Genomic DNA, 25,054 nt, shown 5'->3' with positions numbered 1-25,054 from the left:
CCCGTGTCTCTCAATCCCCGTGTCTCTCAGTCCCCGTGTCTCTCAGTCTCCGTGTCTCTCAGTCCCCGTGTCTCTCAATCCCCGTGTCTCTCAATCCCCGTGTCTCTCAGTCCCCGTGTCTCTCAGTCCCCGTGTCTCTCAATCCCCGTGTCTCTCAGTCCCCGTGTCTCTCAGTCCCCGTGTCTCTCAGTCCCCGTGTCTCTCAATCCCCGTGTCTCTCAGTCCCCGTGTCTCTCAATCCCCGTGTCTCTCAATCCCCGTGTCTCTCAGTCCCCGTGTCTCTCAGTCCCCGTGTCTCTCAATCCCCGTGTCTCTCAGTCCCCGTGTCTCTCAATCCCCGTGTCTCTCAATCCCCGTGTCTCTCAGTCTCCGTGTCTCTCAATCCCCGTGTCTCTCAATCCCCGTGTCTCTCAATCCCCGTGTCTCTCAATCCCCGTGTCTCTCAGTCTCCGTGTCTCTCAATCCCCGTGTCTCTCAGTCCCCGTTTCTCTCAGTCCCGTGTCTCTCAATCCCCGTGTCTCTCAGTCCCGTGTCTCTCAATCCCCGTGTCTCTCAGTCCCCGTGTCTCTCAATCCCCGTGTCTCTCAATCCCCGTGTCTCTCAATCCCCGTGTCTCTCAGTCCCGTGTCTCTCAATCCCCGTGTCTCTCAATCCCCGTGTCTCTCAGTCCCCGTGTCTCTCAATCCCCGTGTCTCTCAATCCCCGTGTCTTTCAATCCCCGTGTCTCTCAGTCCCCGTGTCTCTCAATCCCCGTGTCTCTCAATCCCCGTGTCTCTCAATCCCCGTGTCTCTCAGTCCCCGTGTCTCTCAGTCCCTGTGTCTCTCAATCCCCGTGTCTCTCAATCCCCGTGTCTCTCAGTCCCCGTGTCTCTCAGTCTCCGTGTCTCTCAGTCCCCGTGTCTCTCAGTCCCCGTGTCTCTCAATCCCCGTGTCTCTCAATCCCCGTGTCTCTCAATCCCCGTGTCTCTCAATCCCCGTGTCTCTCAGTCCCCGTGTCTCTCAATCCCCGTGTCTCTCAATCCCCGTGTCTCTCAATCCCCGTGTCTCTCAGTCTCCGTGTCTCTCAATCCCCGTGTCTCTCAGTCCCCGTGTCTCTCAATCCCCGTGTCTCTCAGTCTCCGTGTCTCTCAATCCCCGTGTCTCTCAGTCCCCGTGTCTCTCAATCCCCGTGTCTCTCAGTCCCCGTGTCTCTCAATCCCCGTGTCTCTCAGTCCCCGTGTCTCTCAATCCCCGTGTCTCTCAATCCCCGTGTCTCTCAGTCCCCGTGTCTCTCAATCCCCGTGTCTCTCAGTCCCCGTGTCTCTCAATCCCCGTGTCTCTCAGTCCCCGTGTCTCTCAATCCCCGTGTCTCTCAGTCCCCGTGTCTCTCAATCCCCGTGTCTCTCAATCCCCGTGTCTCTCAGTCTCCGTGTCTCTCAGTCCCCGTGTCTCTCAGTCCCCGTGTCTCTCAATCCCCGTGTCTCTCAATCCCCGTGTCTCTCAGTCACCGTGTCTCTCAATCCCCGTGTCTCTCAATCCCCGTGTCTCTCAGTCCCCGTGTCTCTCAGTCCCCGTGTCTCTCAGTCCCCGTGTCTTTCAGTCCCCGTGTCTCTCAGTCCCCGTGTCTCTCAATCCCCGTGTCTCTCAGTCCCCGTGTCTCTCAGTCCCCGTGTCTCTCAGTCCCCGTGTCTCTCAGTCCCCGTGTCTCTCAGTCCCCGTGTCTCCCAGTCCCCGTGTCTCTCAGTCCCCGTGTCTCTCAATCCCCGTGTCTCTCAGTCCCCGTGTCTCTCAGTCCCCGTGTCTCTCAGTCTCCGTGTCTCTCAGTCCCCGTGTCTCTCAGTCCCCGTGTCTCTCAATCCCCGTGTCTCTCAATCCCCGTGTCTCTCAGTCCCCGTGTCTCTCAATCCCCGTGTCTCTCAATCCCCGTGTCTCTCAATCCCCGTGTCTCTCAGTCCCCGTGTCTCTCAATCCCCGTGTCTCTCAGTCCCCGTGTCTCTCAATCCCCGTGTCTCTCAATCCCCGTGTCTCTCAGTCCCCGTGTCTCTCAGTCTCCGTGTCTCTCAGTCCCCGTGTCTCTCAATCCCCGTGTCTCTCAATCCCCGTGTCTCTCAGTCCCCGTGTCTCTCAGTCCCCGTGTCTCTCAATCCCCGTGTCTCTCAGTCCCCGTGTCTCTCAGTCCCCGTGTCTCTCAGTCCCCGTGTCTCTCAATCCCCTTGTCTCTCAGTCCCCGTGTCTCTCAATCCCCGTGTCTCTCAATCCCCGTGTCTCTCAGTCCCCGTGTCTCTCAGTCCCCGTGTCTCTCAGTCCCCGTGTCTCTCAGTCCCCGTGTCTCTCAGTCCCCGTGTCTTTCAGTCCCCGTGTCTCTCAATCCCCGTGTCTCTCAATCCCCGTGTCTCTCAGTCCCCGTGTCTCTCAGTCCCCGTGTCTCTCAGTCCCCGTGTCTCTCAATCCCCGTGTCTCTCAGTCCCCGTGTCTCCCAGTCCCCGTGTCTCTCAGTCCCCGTGTCTCTCAGTCTCCGTGTCTCTCAGTCCCCGTGTCTCTCAGTCCCCGTGTCTCTCAGTCCCCGTGTCTCTCAGTCCCCGTGTCTTTCAGTCCCCGTGTCTCTCAATCCCCGTGTCTCTCAATCCCCGTGTCTCTCAGTCCCCGTGTCTCTCAGTCCCCGTGTCTCTCAGTCCCCGTGTCTCTCAGTCCCCGTGTCTCTCAATCCCCGTGTCTCTCAGTCCCCGTGTCTCCCAGTCCCCGTGTCTCTCAGTCCCCGTGTCTCTCAATCCCCGTGTCTCTCAGTCCCCGTGTCTCTCAGTCCCCGTGTCTCTCAGTCTCCGTGTCTCTCAGTCCCCGTGTCTCTCAATCCCCGTGTCTCTCAGTCCCCGTGTCTCTCAGTCCCCGTGTCTCTCAGTCTCCGTGTCTCTCAGTCTCCGTGTCTCTCAGTCCCCGTGTCTCTCAGTCCCCGTGTCTCTCAGTCCCCGTGTCTTTCAGTCCCCGTGTCTCTCAGTCCCCGTGTCTCTCAGTCCCCGTGTCTCTCAGTCCCCGTGTCTCTCAATCCCCGTGTCTCTCAGTCCCCGTGTCTCTCAGTCTCCGTGTCTCTCAGTCCCCGTGTCTCTCAGTCCCCGTGTCTCTCAATCCCCGTGTCTCTCAATCCCCGTGTCTCTCAGTCCCCGTGTCTCTCAGTCCCCGTGTCTCTCAATCCCCGTGTCTCCGTGTCCCCGTGTCTCTCAATCCTCGTGTCTCTCAGTCCCCGTGTCTCTCAGTCCCCGTGTCTCCGTGTCCCCGTGTCTCTCAATCCTCGTGTCTCTCAGTCCCCGTGTCTCTCAATCCCCGTGTCTCCGTGTCCCCGTGTCTCTCAATCCTCGTGTCTCTCAGTCCCCGTGTCTCTCAATCCCCGTGTCTCCGTGTCCCCGTGTCTCTCAGTCCCCGTGTCTCTCAGTCCCCGTGTCTCTCAGTCCCCGTGTCTCCGTGTCCCCGTGTCTCTCAATCCCCGTGTCTCTCAGTCCCCGTGTCTCTCAATCCCCGTGTCTCTCAGTCCCCGTGTCTCTCAGTCCCCGTGTCTCTCAGTCCCCGTGTCTTTCAATCCCCGTGTCTCTCAATCCCAGTGTCTCTCAATCCCCGTGTCTCTCAATCCCCGTGTCTCTCAGTCTCCGAGTCTCTCAGTTCCCGTGTCTCTCAATCCCCGTGTCTCTCAATCCCCGTGTCTCTCAGTCTCCGTGTCTCTCAATCTCCGTGTCTCTCAGTCCCCGTGTCTCTCAGTCCCCGTGTCTCTCAATCTCCGTGTCTCTCAATCTCCGTGTCTCTCAGTCCCCGTGTCTCTCAGTCCCCGTGTCTCTCAATCTCCGTGTCTCTCAATCTCCGTGTCTCTCAGTCCCCGTGTCTCTCAATCCCCGTGTCTCTCAGTCTCCGTGTCTCTCAATCTCCGTGTCTCTCAGTCCCCGTGTCTCTCAATCTCCGTGTCTCTCAGTCCCCGTGTCTCTCAGTCTCCGTGTCTCTCAATCTCCGTGTCTCTCAGTCTCCGTGTCTCTCAATCTCCGTGTCTCTCAATCCCCGTGTCTCTCAATCCCCGTGTCTCTCAGTTCCCGTGTCTCTCAATCTCCGTGTCTCTCAATCCCCGTGTCTCTCAATCTCCGTGTCTCTCAATCCCCGTGTCTCTCAATCCCCGTGTCTCTCAGTCCCCGTGTCTCTCAGTCCCCGTGTCTCTCAGTCCCCGTGTCTCTCAGTCCCCGTGTCTCTCAGTCCCCGTGTCTCTCAATCCCCGTGTCTCCGTGTCCCCGTGTCTCTCAATCCCCGTGTCTCTCAGTCCCCGTGTCTCTCAATCCCCGTGTCTCTCAATCCCCGTGTCTCTCAGTCCCCGTGTCTCTCAGTCCCCGTGTCTCTCAGTCCCCGTGTCTCTCAGTCCCCGTGTCTCTCAGTCCCCGTGTCTCTCAGTCCCCGTGTCTCCGTGTCCCCGTGTCTCTCAATCCCCGTGTCTCTCAGTCCCCGTGTCTCTCAATCCCCGTGTCTCTCAGTCCCCGTGTCTCCGTGTCCCCGTGTCTCTCAGTCCCCGTGTCTCTCAGTCCCCGTGTCTCTCAGTCCCCGTGTCTTTCAATCCCCGTGTCTCTCAATCCCAGTGTCTCTCAGTCCCCGTGTCTCTCAATCCCCGTGTCTCTCAGTCCCCGTGTCTCTCAGTCCCCGTGTCTCTCAATCCCCGTGTCTCTCAATCCCCGTGTCTCTCAATCCCAGTGTCTCTCAGTCCCCGTGTCTCTCAATCCCAGTGTCTCTCAGTCCCCGTGTCTCTCAGTCCCCGTGTCTCTCAGTCCCCGTGTCTCTCAGTCCCCGTGTCTCTCAGTCCCCGTGTCTCTCAGTCCCCGTGTCTCTCAATCCCCGTGTCTCTCAGTCCCCGTGTCTCTCAGTCCCCGTGTCTCTCAGTCCCCGTGTCTCTCAATCCCCGTGTCTCTCAGTCCCCGTGTCTCTCAGTCCCCGTGTCTCTCAGTCCCGTGTCTCTCAGTCCCCGTGTCTCTCAATCCCCGTGTCTCTCAATCCCCGTGTCTCTCAGTCCCCGTGTCTCTCAGTCCCCGTGTCTCTCAGTCCCCGTGTCTCTCAATCCTCGTGTCTCTCAGTCCCCGTGTCTCTCAGTCCCCGTGTCTCTCAGTCCCCGTGTCTCTCAATCCCCGTGTCTCTCAGTCCCCGTGTCTCTCAATCCCCGTGTCTCTCAGTCCCCGTGTCTCTCAGTCCCCGTGTCTCTCAATCTCCGTGTCTCTCAGTCTCCGTGTCTCTCAATCTCCGTGTCTCTCAATCCCCGTGTCTCTCAATCCCCGTGTCTCTCAGTTCCCGTGTCTCTCAATCTCCGTGTCTCTCAATCCCCGTGTCTCTCAATCTCCGTGTCTCTCAATCCCCGTGTCTCTCAATCCCCGTGTCTCTCAGTCCCCGTGTCTCTCAGTCCCCGTGTCTCTCAGTCCCCGTGTCTCTCAGTCCCCGTGTCTCTCAGTCCCCGTGTCTCTCAATCCCCGTGTCTCCGTGTCCCCGTGTCTCTCAATCCCCGTGTCTCTCAGTCCCCGTGTCTCTCAATCCCCGTGTCTCTCAATCCCCGTGTCTCTCAGTCCCCGTGTCTCTCAGTCCCCGTGTCTCTCAGTCCCCGTGTCTCTCAGTCCCCGTGTCTCTCAGTCCCCGTGTCTCTCAGTCCCCGTGTCTCCGTGTCCCCGTGTCTCTCAATCCCCGTGTCTCTCAGTCCCCGTGTCTCTCAATCCCCGTGTCTCTCAGTCCCCGTGTCTCCGTGTCCCCGTGTCTCTCAGTCCCCGTGTCTCTCAGTCCCCGTGTCTCTCAGTCCCCGTGTCTTTCAATCCCCGTGTCTCTCAATCCCAGTGTCTCTCAGTCCCCGTGTCTCTCAATCCCCGTGTCTCTCAGTCCCCGTGTCTCTCAGTCCCCGTGTCTCTCAATCCCAGTGTCTCTCAGTCCCCGTGTCTCTCAATCCCAGTGTCTCTCAGTCCCCGTGTCTCTCAGTCCCCGTGTCTCTCAGTCCCCGTGTCTCTCAGTCCCCGTGTCTCTCAGTCCCCGTGTCTCTCAGTCCCCGTGTCTCTCAATCCCCGTGTCTCTCAGTCCCCGTGTCTCTCAGTCCCCGTGTCTCTCAGTCCCCGTGTCTCTCAATCCCCGTGTCTCTCAGTCCCCGTGTCTCTCAGTCCCCGTGTCTCTCAGTCCCGTGTCTCTCAGTCCCCGTGTCTCTCAATCCCCGTGTCTCTCAATCCCCGTGTCTCTCAGTCCCCGTGTCTCTCAGTCCCCGTGTCTCTCAGTCCCCGTGTCTCTCAATCCTCGTGTCTCTCAGTCCCCGTGTCTCTCAGTCCCCGTGTCTCTCAGTCCCCGTGTCTCTCAATCCCCGTGTCTCTCAGTCCCCGTGTCTCTCAATCCCCGTGTCTCTCAGTCCCCGTGTCTCTCAGTCCCCGTGTCTCTCAGTCCCCGTGTCTCTCAGTCCCCGTGTCTCTCAGTCCCCGTGTCTCTCAGTCCCCGTGTCTCTCAGTCCCCGTGTCTCTCAGTCTCCGTGTCTCTCAATCCCCGTGTCTCTCAATCTCCGTGTCTCTCAATCTCCGTGTCTCTCAATCCCCGTGTCTCTCAGTCCCCGTGTCTCTCAATCCCCGTGTCTCCCAGTCCCCGTGTCTCTCAATCCCCGTGTCTCCCAGTCCCCGTGTCTCTCAATCCCCGTGTCTCTCAGTCCCCGTGTCTCTCAGTCCCCGTGTCTCTCAATCCCCGTGTCTCCCAGTCCCCGTGTCTCCCAGTCCCCGTGTCTCCCAGTCCCCGTGTCTCTCAATCCCCGTGTCCCTCAATCCCCGTGTCCCTCAATCCCCGTGTCTCTCAGTTCCCGTGTCTCTCAATCCCCGTGTCTCTCAGTTCCCGTGTCCCTCAATCCCCGTGTCCCTCAATCCCCGTGTCTCTCAATCCCCGTGTCTCTCAGTCCCCGTGTCTCTCAGTTCCCGTGTCCCTCAATCCCCGTGTCTCTCAATCCCCGTGTCTCTCAGTTCCCGTGTCCCTCAATCCCCGTGTCTCTCAGTCCCCGTGTCTCTCAGTCCCCGTGTCTCTCAGTCCCCGTGTCTCTCAGTCCCCGTGTCTCTCAGTTCCCGTGTCTCTCAATTTCCCGTGTCCCCGTGTCTCCATGTCCCGTGTCTCCGTGTCCCCGTGTCTCTCAATCCCCGTGTCTCTCAATCCCCGTGTCTCCGTGTCTCCCTGTGTGTCCGTGTCCCTGTGTCTCCGTGTCTCTGTGTCTCTGTGTTTCCGTGTCCCTGTGTCTCTGTGTCCCTGTGTCTCCGTGTCTCTGTGTCTCTGTGTCCCCGTGTCTCCATGTCTCTCTGTCTTTCTGTGTCTCCGTGTCTCCGTGTCTCTGTGTCTCCGTGTCTCTGTGTCTCTGTGTCCCCGTGTCTCCATGTCTCTCTGTCTCTCTGTGTCTCTGTGTCTCTGTGTCTCCCTGTGTCTCTGTGTCACCGTGTCTCTGTGTCTCCCTGTGTCTCCGTGTCTCTGTGTCTCCCTGTGTCCCTGTGTCCCTGTGTCTCTAAATTGTCATGTCCCAATGGCCCTGTGTCTCCGTGTTTAAATATCTCCGTGTCCCCGTGTCCCCGTGTCTCTCAATCCCCGTGTCTCTCAATCCCCGTGTCTCTCAATCCCCGTGTCTCTCAATCCCCGTGTCTCTCAATCCCCGTGTCTCTCAGTCCCCGTGTCTCTCCATCCCCGTGTCTCTCAGTCCCCGTGTCTCTCAGTCCCCGTGTCTCTCAATCCCCGTGTCTCTCAATCCCCGTGTCTCTCAGTCCCCGTGTCTCTCAATCCCCGTGTCTCTCAGTCCCCGTGTCTCTCAATCCCCGTGTCTCTCAGTCCCCGTGTCTCTCAATCCCCGTGTCTCTCAGTCCCCGTGTCTCTCAATCCCCGTGTCTCTCAATTTCCCGTGTCCCCGTGTCTCCATGTCCCGTGTCTCCGTGTCCCCGTGTCTCTCAATCCCCGTGTCTCTCAATCCCCGTGTCTCCATGTCCCGTGTCTCCGTGTCCCCGTGTCTCTCAGTCCCCGTGTCTCTCAATCCCCGTGTCTCTCAATCCCCGTGTCTCTCAATCCCCGTGTCTCTCAATCCCCGTGTCTCCGTGTCCCTGTGTCTCTCAATCCCCGTGTCTCTCAATCTCCGTGTCTCTCAATCCCCGTGTCTCTCAATCCCCGTGTCTCCCAGTCCCCGTGTCTCCGTGTCTCCGTGTCTCTCAATCCCCGTGTCTCCCAGTCCCCGTGTCTCCCAGTCCCCGTGTCTCTCAATCCCCGTGTCTCCGTGTCCCCGTGTCCCCGTGTCCCCGTGTCTCTCAATCCCCGTGTCTCCGTGTCCCCGTGTCTCCGTGTCCCCGTGTCTCCGTGTCCCCGTGTCTCTCAATCCCCGTGTCTCCGTGTCCCCGTGTCCCCGTGTCCCCGTGTCCCCGTGTCCCCGTGTCTCCGTGTCTCCGTGTCCCCGTGTCCCCGTGTCTCTCAATCCCCGTGTCTCCGTGTCCCCGTGTCCCCGTGTCTCCGTGTCCCCGTGTCCCCGTGTCTCTCAATCCCCGTGTCTCCCAGTCCCCGTGTCTCCGTGTCTCCGTGTCTCTCAATCCCCGTGTCTCCCAGTCCCCGTGTCTCCCAGTCCCCGTGTCTCTCAATCCCCGTGTCTCCGTGTCCCCGTGTCCCCGTGTCCCCGTGTCTCTCAATCCCCGTGTCTCCGTGTCCCCGTGTCTCCGTGTCCCCGTGTCTCCGTGTCCCCGTGTCTCCGTGTCCCCGTGTCTCTCAATCCCCGTGTCTCCGTGTCCCCGTGTCCCCGTGTCTCCGTGTCCCCGTGTCCCCGTGTCTCTCAATCCCCGTGTCTCCGTGTCCCCGTGTCCCCGTGTCCCCGTGTCCCCGTGTCTCCGTGTCTCCGTGTCCCCGTGTCCCCGTGTCTCTCAATCCCCGTGTCTCCGTGTCCCCGTGTCCCCGTGTCCCCGTGTCCCCGTGTCTCCGTGTCCCCGTGTCCCCGTGTCTCTCAATCCCCGTGTCTCCGTGTCCCCGTGTCCCCGTGTCTCTCAATCCCCGTGTCCCCGTGTCTCCGTGTCCCCGTGTCTCCGTGTCCCCATGTCCCCGTGTCTCTCAATCCCCGTGTCCCCGTGTCCCCGTGTCCCCGTGTCTCCGTGTCCCCGTGTCCCCGTGTCTCTCAATCCCCGTGTCCCCGTGTCCCCGTGTCCCCGTGTCTCTCAATCCCCGTGTCCCCGTGTCCCCGTGTCTCTCAATCCCCGTGTCCCCGTGTCCCCGTGTCTCTCAATCCCCGTGTCCCCGTGTCCCCGTGTCTCTCAATCCCCGTGTCCCCGTGTCCCCGTGTCTCTCAATCCCCGTGTCCCCGTGTCCCCGTGTCCCCGTGTCTCTCAATCCCCGTGTCCCCGTGTCTCCGTGTCCCCGTGTCTCTCAATCCCCGTGTCCCCGTGTCTCCTTGTCTCCGTGTCCCCGTGTCTCTCAATCCCCGTGTCCCCGTGTCCCCGTGTCTCCGTGTCTCCGTGTCCCCGTGTCTCCGTGTCTCCGTGTCCCCGTGTCTCTCAGTCTCCGTGTCTCCGTGTTTCCGTGTCTCCGTGTCCCCGTGTCCCCGTGTCTCCGTGTCCCCGTGTCTCTCAGTCTCCGTGTCCCCGTGTCTCTCAGTCTCCGTGTCTCCGTGTTTCCGTGTCTCCGTGTCCCCGTGTCCCCGTGTCCCCGTGTCCCCGTGTCTCTCAGTCTCCGTGTCCCCGTGTCTCTCAGTCTCCGTGTCTCCGTGTTTCCGTGTCTCCGTGTCCCCGTGTCCCCGTGTCCCCGTGTCTCTCAGTCCCCGTGTCCCCGTGTCTCTCAGTCTCCGTGTCTCCGTGTTTCCGTGTCTCCGTGTCCCCGTGTCCCCGTGTCCCCGTGTCTCTCAATCCCCGTGTCCCCGTGTCCCCGTGTCCCCGTGTCTCTCAGTCTCCGTGTCCCCGTGTCTCTCAGTCTCCGTGTCCCCGTGTCTCCGTGTCCCCGTGTCTCTCAGTCTCCGTGTCCCCGTGTCCCCATGTCTCCGTGTCTCTCAGTCTCCGTGTCTCCGTGTCCCCGTGTCCCCGTGTCTCTCAGTCTCCGTGTCTCCGTGTCCCCGTGTCCCCGTGTCTCCGTGTCCCCGTGTCCCCGTGTCTCCGTGTCCCCGTGTCTCCGTGTCTCCGTGTCCCCGTGTCTCCGTGTCCCCGTGTCCCCGTGTCTCCGTGTCTCCGTGTCTCCGTGTCCCCGTGTCCCCGTGTCTCCGTGTCTCCGTGTCTCCGTGTCTCCGTGTCTCCGTGTCCCCGTGTCTCCGTGTCCCCTTGTCCCCGTGTCCCCGTGTCTCCGTGTCTCCGTGTCTCCGTGTCTCCGTGTCTCCGTGTCCCCGTGTCTCCGTGTCTCCGTGTCTCCGTGTCTCCGTGTCTCCGTGTCTCCGTGTCTCTCAGTCTCCGTGTCTCCGTGTCCCCGTGTCCCCGTGTCTCTCAGTCTCCGTGTCTCCGTGTCCCCGTGTCTCCGTGTCCCCGTGTCTCTCAGTCTCCGTGTCTCCGTGTCCCCGTGTCCCCGTGTCTCTCAGTCTCCGTGTCTCCGTGTCCCCGTGTCTCCGTGTCCCCGTGTCCCCGTGTCTCCGTGTCCCCGTGTCTCCGTGTCCCCGTGTCTCCGTGTCCCCGTGTCCCCGTGTCTCTCAGTCTCCGTGTCCCCGTGTCTCCGTGTCCCCGTGTCTCCGTGTCCCCGTGTCTCCGTGTCCCCGTGTCTCCGTGTCTCCGTGTCCCCGTGTCTCCGTGTCCCCGTGTCTCCGTGTCTCCGTGTCCCCGTGTCTCCGTGTCCCCGTGTCTCCGTGTCCCCGTGTCTCCGTGTCCCCGTGTCTCCGTGTCCCCGTGTCTCTCAGTCTCCGTGTCTCCGTGTCTCCGTGTCCCCGTGTCTCCGTGTCTCCGTGTCCCCGTGTCTCTCAGTCTCCGTGTCCCCGTGTCTCCGTGTCCCCGTGTCTCCGTGTCCCCGTGTCCCCGTGTCTCTCAGTCTCCGTGTCTCCGTGTCCCCGTGTCCCCGTGTCTCTCAGTCTCCGTGTCTCCGTGTTTCCGTGTCCCCGTGTCTCTCAGTCTCCGTGTCTCCGTGTCTCCGTGTCTCCGTGTCCCCGTGTCCCCGTGTCTCTCAGTCTCCGTGTCTCCGTGTCTCCGTGTCCCCGTGTCCCCGTGTCCCCGTGTCTCTCAGTCTCCGTGTCCCCGTGTCTCTCAGTCTCCGTGTCTCCGTGTCTCCGTGTCTCCGTGTCCCCGTGTCCCCGTGTCTCTCAGTCTCCGTGTCCCCGTGTCCCCGTGTCTCTCAGTCTCCGTGTCTCCGTGTCCCCGTGTCCCCGTGTCTCTCAGTCTCCGTGTCTCCGTGTCCCCGTGTCCCCGTGTCTCTCAGTCTCCGTGTCTCCGTGTCCCCGTGTCCCCGTGTCTCCGTGTCTCTCAGTCTCCGTGTCTCCGTGTCTCCGTGTCCCCGTGTCCCCGTGTCTCTCAGTCTCCGTGTCTCCGTGTCTCCGTGTCCCCGTGTCCCCGTGTCTCTCAGTCTCCGTGTCCCCGTGTCTCCGTGTCCCCGTGTCTCCGTGTCTCCGTGTCTCCGTGTCTCCGTGTCTCCGTGTCCCCGTGTCTCTCAGTCTCCGTGTCTCCGTGTCCCCGTGTCCCCGTGTCTCTCAGTCTCCGTGTCTCCGTGTTTCCGTGTCCCCGTGTCCCCGTGTCTCTCAGTCTCCGTGTCTCCGTGTCTCCGTGTCCCCGTGTCCCCGTGTCTTTCAGTCTCCGTGTCTCCGTGTCTCCGTGTCCCCGTGTCCCCGTGTCTCTCAGTCTCCGTGTCTCCGTGTCCCCGTGTCCCCGTGTCTCTCAGTCTCCGTGTCTCCGTGTCTCCGTGTCCCCGTGTCCCCGTGTCTCTCAGTCTCCGTGTCCCCGTGTCCCCGTGTCTCTCAGTCTCCGTGTCTCCGTGTCTCCGTGTCCCCGTGTCCCCGTGTCTCTCAGTCTCCGTGTCTCCGTGTCTCCGTGTCCCCGTGTCCCCGTGTCTCTCAGTCTCCGTGTCTCCGTGTCTCCGTGTCTCCGTGTCCCCGTGTCTCTCAGTCTCCGTGTCTCTCAGTCTCCGTGTCTCCGTGTCCCCGTGTCCCCGTGTCTCCGTGTCTCTCAGTCTCCGTGTCTCCGTGTCTCCGTGTCTCCGTGTCCCCGTGTCCCCGTGTCTCTCAGTCTCCGTGTCTCCGTGTCTCCGTGTCCCCGTGTCTCTCAGTCTCCGTGTCTCCGTGTCCCCGTGTCCCCGTGTCTCTCAGTCTCCGTGTCTCCGTGTTTCCGTGTCCCCGTGTCCCCGTGTCTCTCAGTCTCCGTGTCTCCGTGTCTCCGTGTCTCCGTGTCCCCGTGTCCCCGTGTCTCTCAGTCTCCGTGTCTCCGTGTCTCCGTGTCCCCGTGTCCCCGTGTCTCTCAGTCTCCGTGTCTCCGTGTCCCCGTGTCCCCGTGTCTCTCAGTCTCCGTGTCTCCGTGTCTCCGTGTCCCCGTGTCTCTCAGTCTCCGTGTCTCCGTGTCCCCGTGTCCCCGTGTCTCTCAGTCTCCGTGTCTCCGTGTCCCCGTGTCCCCGTGTCTCTCAGTCTCCGTGTCCCCGTGTCCCCGTGTCTCTCAGTCTCCGTGTCTCCGTGTCCCCGTGTCCCCGTGTCTCTCAGTCTCCGTGTCTCCGTGTCTCCGTGTCCCCGTGTCTCTCAGTCTCCGTGTCTCCGTGTCCCCGTGTCCCCGTGTCTCTCAGTCTCCGTGTCTCCGTGTCCCCGTGTCCCCGTGTCTCTCAGTCTCCGTGTCCCCGTGTCCCCGTGTCTCTCAGTCTCCGTGTCTCCGTGTCCCCGTGTCCCCGTGTCTCTCAGTCTCCGTGTCTCCGTGTCTCCGTGTCCCCGTGTCCCCGTGTCTCTCAGTCTCCGTGTCTCCGTGTCTCCGTGTCTCCGTGTCCCCGTGTCCCCGTGTCTCTCAGTCTCCGTGTCTCCGTGTCCCCGTGTCCCCGTGTCTCCGTGTCTCCGTGTCTCCGTGTCCCCGTGTCCCCGTGTCTCCGTGTCCCCGTGTCCCCGTGTGCAGTTCCCGGTTCTTCACTCTGCTGTGTCAGCTGGAGAGCATCGAGACCATCATGGAGTTCTACAAGCGATACTTCATCCCCTCGGTGCACCACGCAACCGCACCGCAACCGCACCGCAACCGCACCGCAACCGCACTGCAACCACACCGCAACCGCACTGCAACCACACCGCAACCGCACTGCAACCGCACCGCAACCGCACCGCAACCGCACCGCAACCGCACTGCAACCGCACCGCAACCGCACCGCAACCACACTGCAACCGCACCGCAACCGTACCGCAACCGCACCGCAACCGCACCGCAACCACACCACACACAACCACTACAAACACCAACCACACCACACACCATGACCACAACAAACACCACAACCACCACAACAAGACCTCCGATTACCACGGTTATCTATGTACAGTGCGAGTTGTTGACTACCTCGCCTGGTGTGCAGGAGGTCGTGGGTTCGATCCCGACCCTGAAGCCTGCTGTATATTTGGAGTCTGCGTCTCTCTCTCTCTCTCATCATCATCACGGTGGCTAGGAGATGTTAACTCCCTCGCCTGGTATACAGGAGGTCGTGGGTTCGATCCCCACCCTGACGCCTGCTGCTGTATATTTGGAGTTTGCGTGTCTCTCCCTCTCCCCGTGGTCGCGTGGATTTTTCTCCGGGTCCTCCGGTTTTTCTCTCCACATTTTAGAATCAGCATCACGAGTTTAGAGTCTTTGCGCTGCTGATATATATTTCTACGTGATGATGATGATGATGATAAGCCACTTCGTTGAGCCATCATTTGTGATAGGTCGCTTCTGAAAGAGAGCTACGTGGCTTATGTGGTAAAATAAAACAAAAAGTTGAGTTTCAAGGCTTGTAAGATTTACCCACAAGCCACTCAGAAGCAGAATCTTTATCCGGGAGAAATCCGATGAGCGATGAAATCCAGTCGGGACCAAGCAGCAGGTCGCAAACGGGTTTTGATTCCTTACCCGTACCCGTACCCGTACCCGGCCGCACCAGGGTCGCAAACGGATACCCGTACCCGGCCGGGTATCGGGTACGGGTATCGGGTAGGGTACGGGTAGGCTACGGGTATCGGGTAGGGTACGGGTACGGGTATAGGGTACGGGTAGGGTACGCGTATCAGGTAGGGTACGGGTAGGGTACGGGTAGGGTACGGGTAGGCTACGGGTATCGGGTAGGGTACGGGTATCGGGTAGGGTACGGGTAGGGTACGGGTAGGGTATGGGTATCGGGTAGGGTACGGGTAGGGTACGGGTAGGGTACGGGTAGGGTATCGGGTAGGGTATGGGTAGGGTACGGGTAGGGTACGGGTATCGGGTAGGGTACGGGTATTGGGTAGGGTACGGGTAGGGTACGGGTAGGGTATCGGGTAGGGTACGGGTAGGGTACGGGTAGGGTACGGGTATTGGGTAGGGTACGGGTATGGGGTAGGGTATGGGTATCAGGTAGGGTACGCGTATCGGGTACGGGTAGGGTACGGGTAAGGGTAGGGTACGGGTATCGGGTATCGGGTAAGGTACGGGTATCGGGTAGGGTACCGGTATCGGGTAGGGTATCGGGTAGGTTACGGGTAGGGTATGGGTAGGGTACGGGTAGTGTATGGGTAGGGTACGGGTAGGGTACGGGTAGGCTACGGGTAGGGTAGGGTATCGGGTAGGGTACGGGTACGGGTAGGGTACGGGTAGGGTACGGGTATCAGGTAGGGTACGGGTATGGGGTAGGGTAAGGGTACGGGTAGGGTACGGGTATCAGGTAGGGTACGGGTATCAGGTAGGGTACGGGTATCGGGTAGGGTACGGGTAGGGTACGGGTATCGGGTAGGGTACGGGTAGGGTACGGGTAGGGTACGGGCAGGGTACGGGTAGGGTACGGGTATGGGGTACGGGTAGGGTATCTGGTAGGGTACGGGTATGGGGTAGGGTACGGGTAGGGTACGGGTATGGGGTAGGCTACGGGGTATGGGGTAGGGTACAGGTAGGGTACGGGTAGGGTAGGGTACGGGTATGGGGTAGGCTACGGGGTACCCGATTGCGACGTCTGCCTCACAGGAGCCCCCTGAATGGCGACGAGCGTCGCGGCTTGGCGAGGCCTTGCTGGGCTTGGCGAGGCCTTGCTGGGCTTGGCGAGGCCTTGCTGGGCTTGGCGAGGCCTTGCTGGGCTTGGCGAGGCCTTGCTGGGCTTGGCGAGGCCTTGCTGGGCTTGGCGAGGCCTTGCTGGGCTTGGCGAGGCCTTGCTGGGCTTGGCGAGGCCTTGCTGGGCTTGGCGAGGCCTTGCTGGGCTTGGCGAGGCCTTGCTGGGCTTGGCGAGGCCTTGCTGGGCTTGGCGAGGCCTTGCTGGGCTTGGCGAGGCCTTGCTGGGCTTGGCGAGGCCTTGCTGGGCTTGGCGAGGCCTTGCTGGGCTAGGCGAGCGCCATTGCGGTGTTGCTGATAGCAGCAGCCCGCCCAGGGCACACGTCCGCGGCTCAGAGGGGCCTTAGCCGGGTAAAATTAATTAGTAATCTTCTTGGTTTTTTCGGTAAAGTCACGTAGAAGGGAAGTAATAAAATAATAAAAATAAAACATAATAAAATAATATATTTTATTATGTTTTATTTTTATTATTAAAATAATATATTTTATTATGTTTTATTTTTATTATTTTATTACTTCCCTTCTACGTGACTACCGAAAAAACCAAGAAGATGAATTCCTGCAGTCACGAAAGCTTTAAATTGAATGAGTAATATTGAAAAGCTTTTTTAACAACGCGCTTTAATGAAATGTACCCTACTAGTAATGAAATAACTTCAGGAAATTGCCCAGAAGCTTGCCATGACGTAAGGGACCGTGTTGATTTACAGCCAACGTGAGTTGAGCGTGGACAATTAGACCCAAGCCGAAACATAACATAGAAAAAATAACGTTTTCAAATATATATATTACATTTTTTATGATAGAATATAGTATTGTCATCAGTGTGACATAAGTATACCAAGTTTACAGTCGATATCACATTGGGAAGTGGGTTAAAATTGAGTTACACGATTTGAGGGTACAACAACAGACAGAGTGAGTAAAATAAAAAGCGTGTAATAAAAATCGTTGATGGTTTTAAACGCGTAGTTTCTCGCGTACAGCTACAACATACCGTCACAACCTTCGCCACCGCGGGTCCTCGAGGGTTGGCTGTCGTTACAACCTTGCCTGGTCCACCTTGTCAGAAACACGTGTGCGTGTGTTGATGTTGCCGTGCTGACATAGCGTTGACATTGTGCAGATGCCAGAGGTGTGGACTCGAGTCATGTGACTTGGACTCGAGTCAGACTCGAGTCATGAATTTGATGACTTGCGACTCGACTTGGACTTGCATAACAATGACTTTGTCCCACCTCTGGCAGATGCTGTTGTGTTGATGGTGTCGCGTTTGTGTTACGTTGACGTTATGTTGATGCCGTTGTGGGGTTGATGTTTTGTCGATGGGTGATGATGTTGTTGATGTTGTTGTGATGTTGTTCATGTTGTTGATGTTGCTGATGTTGTGATGATGTTGTTGTTGATGTTGTTGTTGTTGGTGTGATGTTGTTGTTAATGTTGTTGATGTTGTTGTTGGTGTGATGATGTTGTTAATGTTGTTGATGTTGTTGTTGTTGTTGCTGTGATGATGGTGTTAATGTTGTTGTTGGTGTGATGTTGTTGTTAATGTTGTTGATGTTGTTGGTGTGATGATGTTGTTAATGTTGTTGATGTTGTTGTTGTTGTGCCGCACACAGAGCAGCTTCCCCAGCTCGCGCATCTTGGTGGAGCTGATCCAGGCGCTCGACATGAACTCCAGGGTCGACCTCATTCCCTCCGTGTGGCAGGGTGCGGCACACACACACAAAGACAAAGATCCCCCGTGTAGCCTTGAACACACTTGGAGCAAGTGCTGTTAGCAAGTAGCGCACCTATGAAGGCCGGAACAGCACACGAGTGGGGTGGGTAGCCAGCGCCACACCTGGCCACCTTTGTCTCCCCAGTAGCGATGTTGACACACCGCACCAGCTGAGTCGACCTAGGGGAGGCCCAGGACTGGTTCGGACAATCGTCACCGGTGCTAGTCGTGAGCGGGAATCGAACTCGGGTCGCTGGATTCGGAGCGCAGTACCAAGACTACTGGGTGACGTCACCACGGCGCTTGTGCCAGGCTAAGTGCACCTTGAGGCCACGTGAAGTGTCGAAGGCTCGCCAACAGGAGGTCACGGGACAGACCCAGCAGGTGCCACGGCTTGGCTGGCCCAGACGACTGGTAGATTCACCCGGCTGTGCCCCGTCGCTCCGCTCGTTGCTGTGAGCGTCGCTCCTCCGCCCTCGGTTGTTATCGGAGGGCGACTGCCTCCAATTGCCCTGCAGCGTCCTTCACGAGCCTCCTCTACCGCTCCCCACACACACACGCACACACACGTGTACTGTGCAGTGGTCTCTGTGAATTATGCGCGCGCACACACACACACACACCACCATCTCAGCCAGTCAACCAACGGCACCTGGGTCTCTCCTGCGACCTGCCAGCCGTGACTGCCTCAAAATGCACCCAGCCTGGCACGGGCACCGTGGTGATTTCCACCGCCGCTTAGTGGCGAATGGCAGCGGCTGTTGTTGTATGATGCACGTGTGGTGGTGCGCGTTGGTGTGTGTGCGTGTGTGTGTGTGCGTGTGTGTGTGTGCGTGTGTGTGTGCGTGCGTGTGTGTGTGCGTGTGTGTGCGTGTGTGTGTGTGTGTGCGTGCGTGTGTGTGTGTGCGTGTGTGTGTGTGCGTGTGTGTGTGTGCGTGTGTGTGCGTGCGTGTGTGTGTGTGTGTGCGTGTGTGTGTGTGCGTGTGTGTGCGTGCGTGTGTGTGCGTGCGTGCGTGTGCGCGCGTGCGTGTGTGCGTGTGTGCGCGTGTGTGTGCGTGTGTGTGCGTGCGTGCGTGCGTGTGTGCGTGTGTGCGTGTGTGTGCTTGCGTACAGATGTGAAGATGTTCGGTCACTCGGAGCGGAAGGATGTGGTGGAGGAGGCTTTGGCTGTGATGGCTCGAGAGAACCACAGCCCAACGGTAACCACCAAGCACATGCACGCACAACAACCACACAACAACAACAACCACATGCACGCACAACAACCACACAACAACAACAACCACATGCACGCACAACAACCACACAACAACAACAACCACATGCACGCACAACAACCACACAACAACAACAACCACATGCACGCACAACAACCACACAACAACAACAACAACCACATGCACGCACAACAACCACACAACAACAACAACCACATGCACGCACAACAACCACGCAACAACAACAACCACAACCACATGCACGCACAACAACCACACAACAACAACAACCACATGCACGCACAACAACCACACAACAACAACAACAACCACATGCACGCACAACAACAACAACAACCACATGCACGCACAACAACCACACAACAACCACAACCACAACCACATGCACGCACAACAACCACGCAACAACAACAACCACACACACAACCACAGTGCCAACCACACACACACACAGTGTCAACCACACACACACACACAACCACACACACACACAGTGTCAACCACACACACACACACAACCACACACACACACACACAGTATCAACCACACACACGCACAGTATCAACCACACACACGCACAGTGTCAACCACACACACGCACAGTGTCAACCACACACACACGCACAGTGTCAACCACACACACACACAGTGTCAACCACACACACACACAACCACACACACGCACAGTGTCAACCACACACACACACGCACAGTGTCAACCACACACACACGCACAGTGTCAACCACACACACACACAGTGTCAACCACACACACACACACACAGTGTCAACCACACAACAACAACAACCACATGCACGCACAACAACCACGCAACAACAACAACCACAACCACATGCACGCACAACAACCACACAACAACAACAACCACATGCACGCACAACAACCACACAACAACAACAACAACCACATGCACGCACAACAACAACAACAACCACATGCACGCACAACAACCACACAACAACCACAACCACAACCACATGCACGCACAACAACCACGCAACAACAACAACCACACACACAACCACAGTGCCAACCACACACACACACAGTGTCAACCACACACACACACACAACCACACACACACACAGTGTCAACCACACACACACACACAACCACACACACACACACACAGTATCAACCACACACACGCACAGTATCAACCACACACACGCACAGTGTCAACCACACACACGCACAGTGTCAACCACACACACACGCACAGTGTCAACCACACACACACACAGTGTCAACCACACACACACACAACCACACACACGCACAGTGTCAACCACACACACACACGCACAGTGTCAACCACACACACACGCACAGTGTCAACCACACACACACACAGTGTCAACCACACACACACACACACAGTGTCAACCACACACACACACACAACCACACACACACACAGTGTCAACTACACACAGTGTCAACTACACACAGTGTCAACCACACACACACACAGTGTCAACCACACACACGCACACAGATATACCCTTGACAGACTGTTGGGGCAAATATTTGAACCAGCCTCGGGCCTCCCCTAGGTCGACTCAGCCTTAAACGGGTACCCGGCGCGGTGCGTCAACATCGGCACCGGGGAGACGCGAACCGCCGCGTCGTCGCTCACGGAGCTCTTGCCCCGACGGGTCTGCTTGGGCCGCCTGGGGAACCTTTGTCTCTGCGTGCGTGCGTACAGGTGCAGGCTGCCCTTGCTGCAGTGGTGCTGGAGGTGTCGCAGCGAATGTCACCCCAGCAGCAGCAGCAGGAGGAGGCAGCGGTGCGTAGGCCTCTGGGCGTCAGGTGGACGGCCCGGACCCTGGAGCAGGCCACGCAGCTGCTGCTGCGAGCGGGCCTCACGGAGCAAGCCTGGTGAGGCAGGCACACACACACGCTCACACACACTCACACACACTCACACACACACTCACACACTCACGCACGCACACGGACCCTGGAGCAGGCCACGCAGCTGCTGCTGCGAGCGGGCCTCACGGAGCAAGCCTGGTGAGGCAGGCGCTCGCTAACACACAAGCACGCTCACGCACACTCACACACTCGCTCACACACTCGCACACACACTCACACACGCTCACACACGCTCACACACACATGCTCACACACGCACTCACACACTCACACACACACTCACACACACTCACACACACGCACTCACACACACACACGCTCACACACACATGCTCACACACGCACTCACACACTCACACACACACTCACACACACTCACACACACGCACTCACACACACACACGCTCACACACACGCTCACACACACGCTCACGGAGAAAGCCTGGTGAAGCAGGCGCTCGCTAACACACACTCACACAACAACAACAACGGCCATTCGCCACTAAGTGGCGGTGACGTCACCACGACGCTTGTGCCAGGCCAAGTGCACCTTGAGGCCACGTGAAGTGTCGAACGTCCGCTGACAGGAGGTCACGGGGCAGACCCAGCAGGTGCCACGGGTCGACTGACCGAGATGACCGAGATGACTGACTGATGCATCACCTGTGCCCCCTACTGTACCAACTTGCTGTGCTTTAGCCACCCGGCGCTCCGCTCGTTGATGTGAGCATCGCTCCTCCGCCCTCCGTTGTTGTTGGAGGGCGACTGCCTCCAACTGCCCAGTAGCGTCCTTCACGAGCCTCCTCCACTGAGGCCGATCTTGACACCGCTGGTACCAGTCATCGGCAAGTCCACTCAGCTCCACGTCCTCCTGTACCACATCACTCCATCTCTTCTCTAGCCCGTGCCGCGCCCGTTTAGCCCCCTCGATCCGGCCGAACAAAAGCTGTTTAGGCATGCGGTGGCTGGGCATGCGGGCTACATGACCCAGCCAACGCAGCCTTGCCTGCCGGAGGAGCTCACCGATGGGACTTTGCCCAGATCTTTCAAGGATTTGTGAGCTCCTCACACAATCCAGCCCGGTTAAACCCAGGATGGATCGTAGGCAGGCCAGCCTAAATGTTTCCAACCGGCGAAGATGCTCCACTAGGGGGGTCCACGTTTCGCAAGCGTAGAGAAGGGAGGGAATGACCGTGGCCGAGAAGACCCGAAGCTTCGTGCGGAGCGACAGACCAGGTAGCTTCCACACAGCGTTACGCAACCGATGAAAAGATATTGCCGCTCGACTGATTCGGAGTGAGACCTCTGCTGTTAAACTGGAGCCGGTCATAAGCACACTGCCCAGGTATGGGAAACTCTCCACTCTCTCCACAACTTCCCCATCACCGATTGGGAGTTGTGGGGTTGGAGTGTCCGATGGTACAAAATACCCAGGCAGGTGCTCACTCTCACTCACTAACACGCACACTCGCGAACTCGCTCGCTAACACGCTCACCAGGTAATCGTTTGAGGCCAGGGTTGTGATCCCGGACTGTGGCTCCCTCCCCATCTTCCCCCTCCCCTCCCCCCCTCTCTCCCTCTCCCCCTCTCCCCCCCTCTCTCTCTCTCACCCCCTCTCCCCCCCCTCCCCCTCTCTCTCCCTCTCCCCCTCTCCCCCCCTCTCTCCCTCTCACCCCCCCTCCCCCCCTCTCTCCCTCTCCCCCTCTCCCCCCCTCTCTCTCTCTCACCCCCTCTCCCCCCCCTCCCCCCCTCTCTCCCTCTCCCCCTCTTTCCCCCTCTCTCCCTCTCCCCCTCTCCCCCTCTCCCCCCCTCTCTCTCTCTCTCTGTCCCGGTCCTCAGGAAGCACCTGCAGCTCTTCCAACAGAAGAACCTCGCACCCACGTGAGTGACACACACACACCCACCCACGTGAGTGGTCACACACCCACGTGAGTGACCACACACACACCCACCCACCCACATGAGTGGTCACACACCCACGTGAGTGGTCACACACCCACGTGTGTGACCACTCACCCACGTGGTCACACACCCACGTGAGTGGTCACACACCCACGTGGTCACACCCACGTGTGTGACCACTCACCCACGTGGTCACACACCCACGTGAGTGGTCACACACCCACGTGGTCACACCCACGTGAGTGACCACTCACCCACGTGGTCACACACCCACGTGAGTGGTCACACACCCACGTGGTCACACACCCACGTGAGTGGTCACACACCCACGTGGTCACACCCACGTGAGTGACCACTTACCCACGTGGTCACACACCCACGTGAGTGGTCACACACCCACGTGAGTGGTCACACACCCACGTGGTCACACACCCACGTGAGTGACCACTCACCCACGTGGTCACACACCCACGTGAGTGACCACTCACCCACGTGGTCACACACCCACGTGAGTGACCACTCACCCACGTGGTCACACACCCACGTGAGTGACCACTCACCCACGTGTGTGACCACTCACCCACGTGGTCACACACCCACGTGAGTGACCACTCACCCACGTGGTCACACACCCACGTGAGTGACCACTCACCCACGTGGTCACACACCCACGTGAGTGACCACTCACCCACGTGGTCACACACCCACGTGAGTGACCACTCACCCACGTGAGTGACCACTCACCCACGTGGTCACACACCCACGTGAGTGACCACTCACGCACCCACCCACGTGAGTGACCACACACGCACGGCCACACACACTCGCTCCTGTGTGCGCGCGCCGGGGGCGGCGGTGTAGCGGTTAGCGCTACGCCGCGCTACGAACCCGGCGACCCCAGTTCGATTCCCGCTCACGGCCAACGCCGGTGGCGATCATCTGAACCGGTCCTGGGCCTCCCCTAGGTCGACTCAGCCTCAAATGAGTGCCTGGTGCGGCGTGTGAATATTCCCACCCGCCCCCCCTCGTGCACCCGTGTTGTAACGCGGGGCGCGTTAACGACGATGTTAACGACGACGTTGCCACGGGGACCCTGCCTCTCACCTGGCGAGCGGCGACTGACGGTGACGTTAACGACGACGTTAACGACGACGTTGCCACGGGGACCCTGGCTCTCACCTGGCGATTGACGGCGACTGACGTTGACGTTAACGACGACGTTAACGACGACGTTGCCACGGAGACCCTGCCTCTCACCTGGCGACTGACGGCCGCCGTGGCCCCCCCAGTGAGGCCGTGCTGCGGGAGGCGCTGGCGCACCTGGCGAGCGAGCGCTGGAGCGTGGAGGCCGTGGCGCTGGTGGGGGCGGCGTCCACCATGGGGCTCGCCTGCACCGCAGCACTGGCCAACACGGCGCTCGCCACCCTGCAGCTCTCACCCGCACAGAGGTGGGGCGCACTCCTCACCGCCACTGTCACTCACCACGCTCACCAACAACACTCACCACGCTCACCACCACCACTCACCACCACCACCACTCACCCTCCTCACCACCACCACTCACCCTGCTCACCACCGTCACCGTCACTCACCCTGATCACCACCGTCACTCACCGCCACCACTCACCCTGCTTACCACCCGCCCATCGTCCCTCGCTCGCCCATCACTCCCCACACACACCACACACACACCACACACACCACACACACACCACACACACCCCACACACACCACACACACACACCACACACACACCACACACACACCACACACACACACCACACACACACCACACACCACACACACCACACACACACACCACACACACAACACACACAACACACACACCACACACCACACACACCACACACACAACACACACACCACACACACACACCACACACACCCCACACACACCACACACACACACCACACACACAACACACACACCACACACACCACACACACACCACACACACCCCACACACACCACACACACACACCACACACACACCACACACACCCCACACATACCACACACACACCACACACACACACCACACACACAACACACACACCACACACACACACCACACACACCACACACACACCACACACACCACACACACACCACACACACACACCACACACACACCACACACCACACACACACCACACACCACACACACACCACACACACCACACACACCAGCAGTCATCTCAGTCGGTCAACCCATGGCGCCAGAGTCTGTCACCTGGCCTTCTGGCCAGCGGGCCTTCGACCCTTCCCGTGTCCTCAAAGTGCACCTAGCCTGGCACAAGCACCGTGGTGATGTCACCGCCACTTAATGGCGAATGGCGGCTGTTGTTGTTGCTGTTGTTGTTGTGTGGGGCAGCGGTGGTGCGGTGGTTAGAGCACTGCGCTACAAACCCGGCGACCCGAGTTCCATTCCCACCCTCAGGCAGTGTCGGTGACGTTCATATGAACCGGTCCCGGACCTTCGATAGGTCAACTCAGCCTTAAACGAGTACTTGGTGCGAGGAAGGCGTCGAGGCGGGCATGGCGCTGGCCTCCAACCCCCACGTGCGCCGTGCCGGGCTCCATAGGTGCCGCTCGCTAACAGCACTTGACCCAACGCTCTGTGAAGGCTATACGGGGATGACCTTTGTCTTTGTGTGTGTGTGTAACAGCGAGACACTGAACAAGGTGTTGGCTGACAGCGGCAACAGCAGCAGCAGCAGCGACGACAGTGACAGCGAGATGGAGTGAAGTGGACCACTGGCGTCGCACGCACGCACACAAACTCACTCACACGCACGCGCACGCACACACACTGACACACACACACACTGACACACACACACACACACTGACACACACACACTGACACACTGACACACTCACACACTCACACACTCACACACACTCACACACACACATGCACTCACACTCACACACTCACACACTCACTCACACACACACTCACACTCACTCACACTCACACACTGACAACAACAACAACCGCCATTCGCCACTAAGTGGCGGTGACGTCACCACGACGCTTGTGGCAGGCCATGTGCACCTTGAGGCTACCACGTGAAGTGTCGAACGCCCGCTGGCAGGAGGTCACGGGGCAGACCCAGCAGGTGCCACGGGTCGACTGACTG

General features: G+C 59.2%; 1 protein-coding gene across 1 annotated transcript in view; it reads left to right on the top strand.

Annotated features, from left to right (window-relative positions):
• The window catches only part of PTCD3 (pentatricopeptide repeat domain 3), a 75,941-nt gene extending 51,146 nt beyond the window's left edge, over positions 1-24,795 (top strand). Inside the window, exons 18-24 of the mRNA XM_078866870.1 lie at positions 12,978-13,059; positions 16,742-16,832; positions 17,956-18,041; positions 19,813-19,985; positions 21,823-21,864; positions 23,175-23,333; positions 24,578-24,795. Coding sequence (XP_078722996.1) covers positions 12,978-13,059; positions 16,742-16,832; positions 17,956-18,041; positions 19,813-19,985; positions 21,823-21,864; positions 23,175-23,333; positions 24,578-24,656 — 712 coding nt within the window. The 3' untranslated portion in view covers positions 24,657-24,795. The remainder of the gene's footprint in view (positions 1-12,977; positions 13,060-16,741; positions 16,833-17,955; positions 18,042-19,812; positions 19,986-21,822; positions 21,865-23,174; positions 23,334-24,577) is intronic.
• The last annotated feature ends 259 nt before the right edge of the window (positions 24,796-25,054 follow it).

The sequence above is a fragment of the Lampetra fluviatilis genome, chromosome 23 (assembly GCF_964198595.1).
Source record: "Lampetra fluviatilis chromosome 23, kcLamFluv1.1, whole genome shotgun sequence".
Lineage (NCBI taxonomy): Eukaryota > Metazoa > Chordata > Hyperoartia > Petromyzontiformes > Petromyzontidae > Lampetra > Lampetra fluviatilis.
The sequence above is the reverse complement of the archived record's forward strand: the minus strand, read 5'-3'. Positions and strand labels throughout refer to the sequence as shown.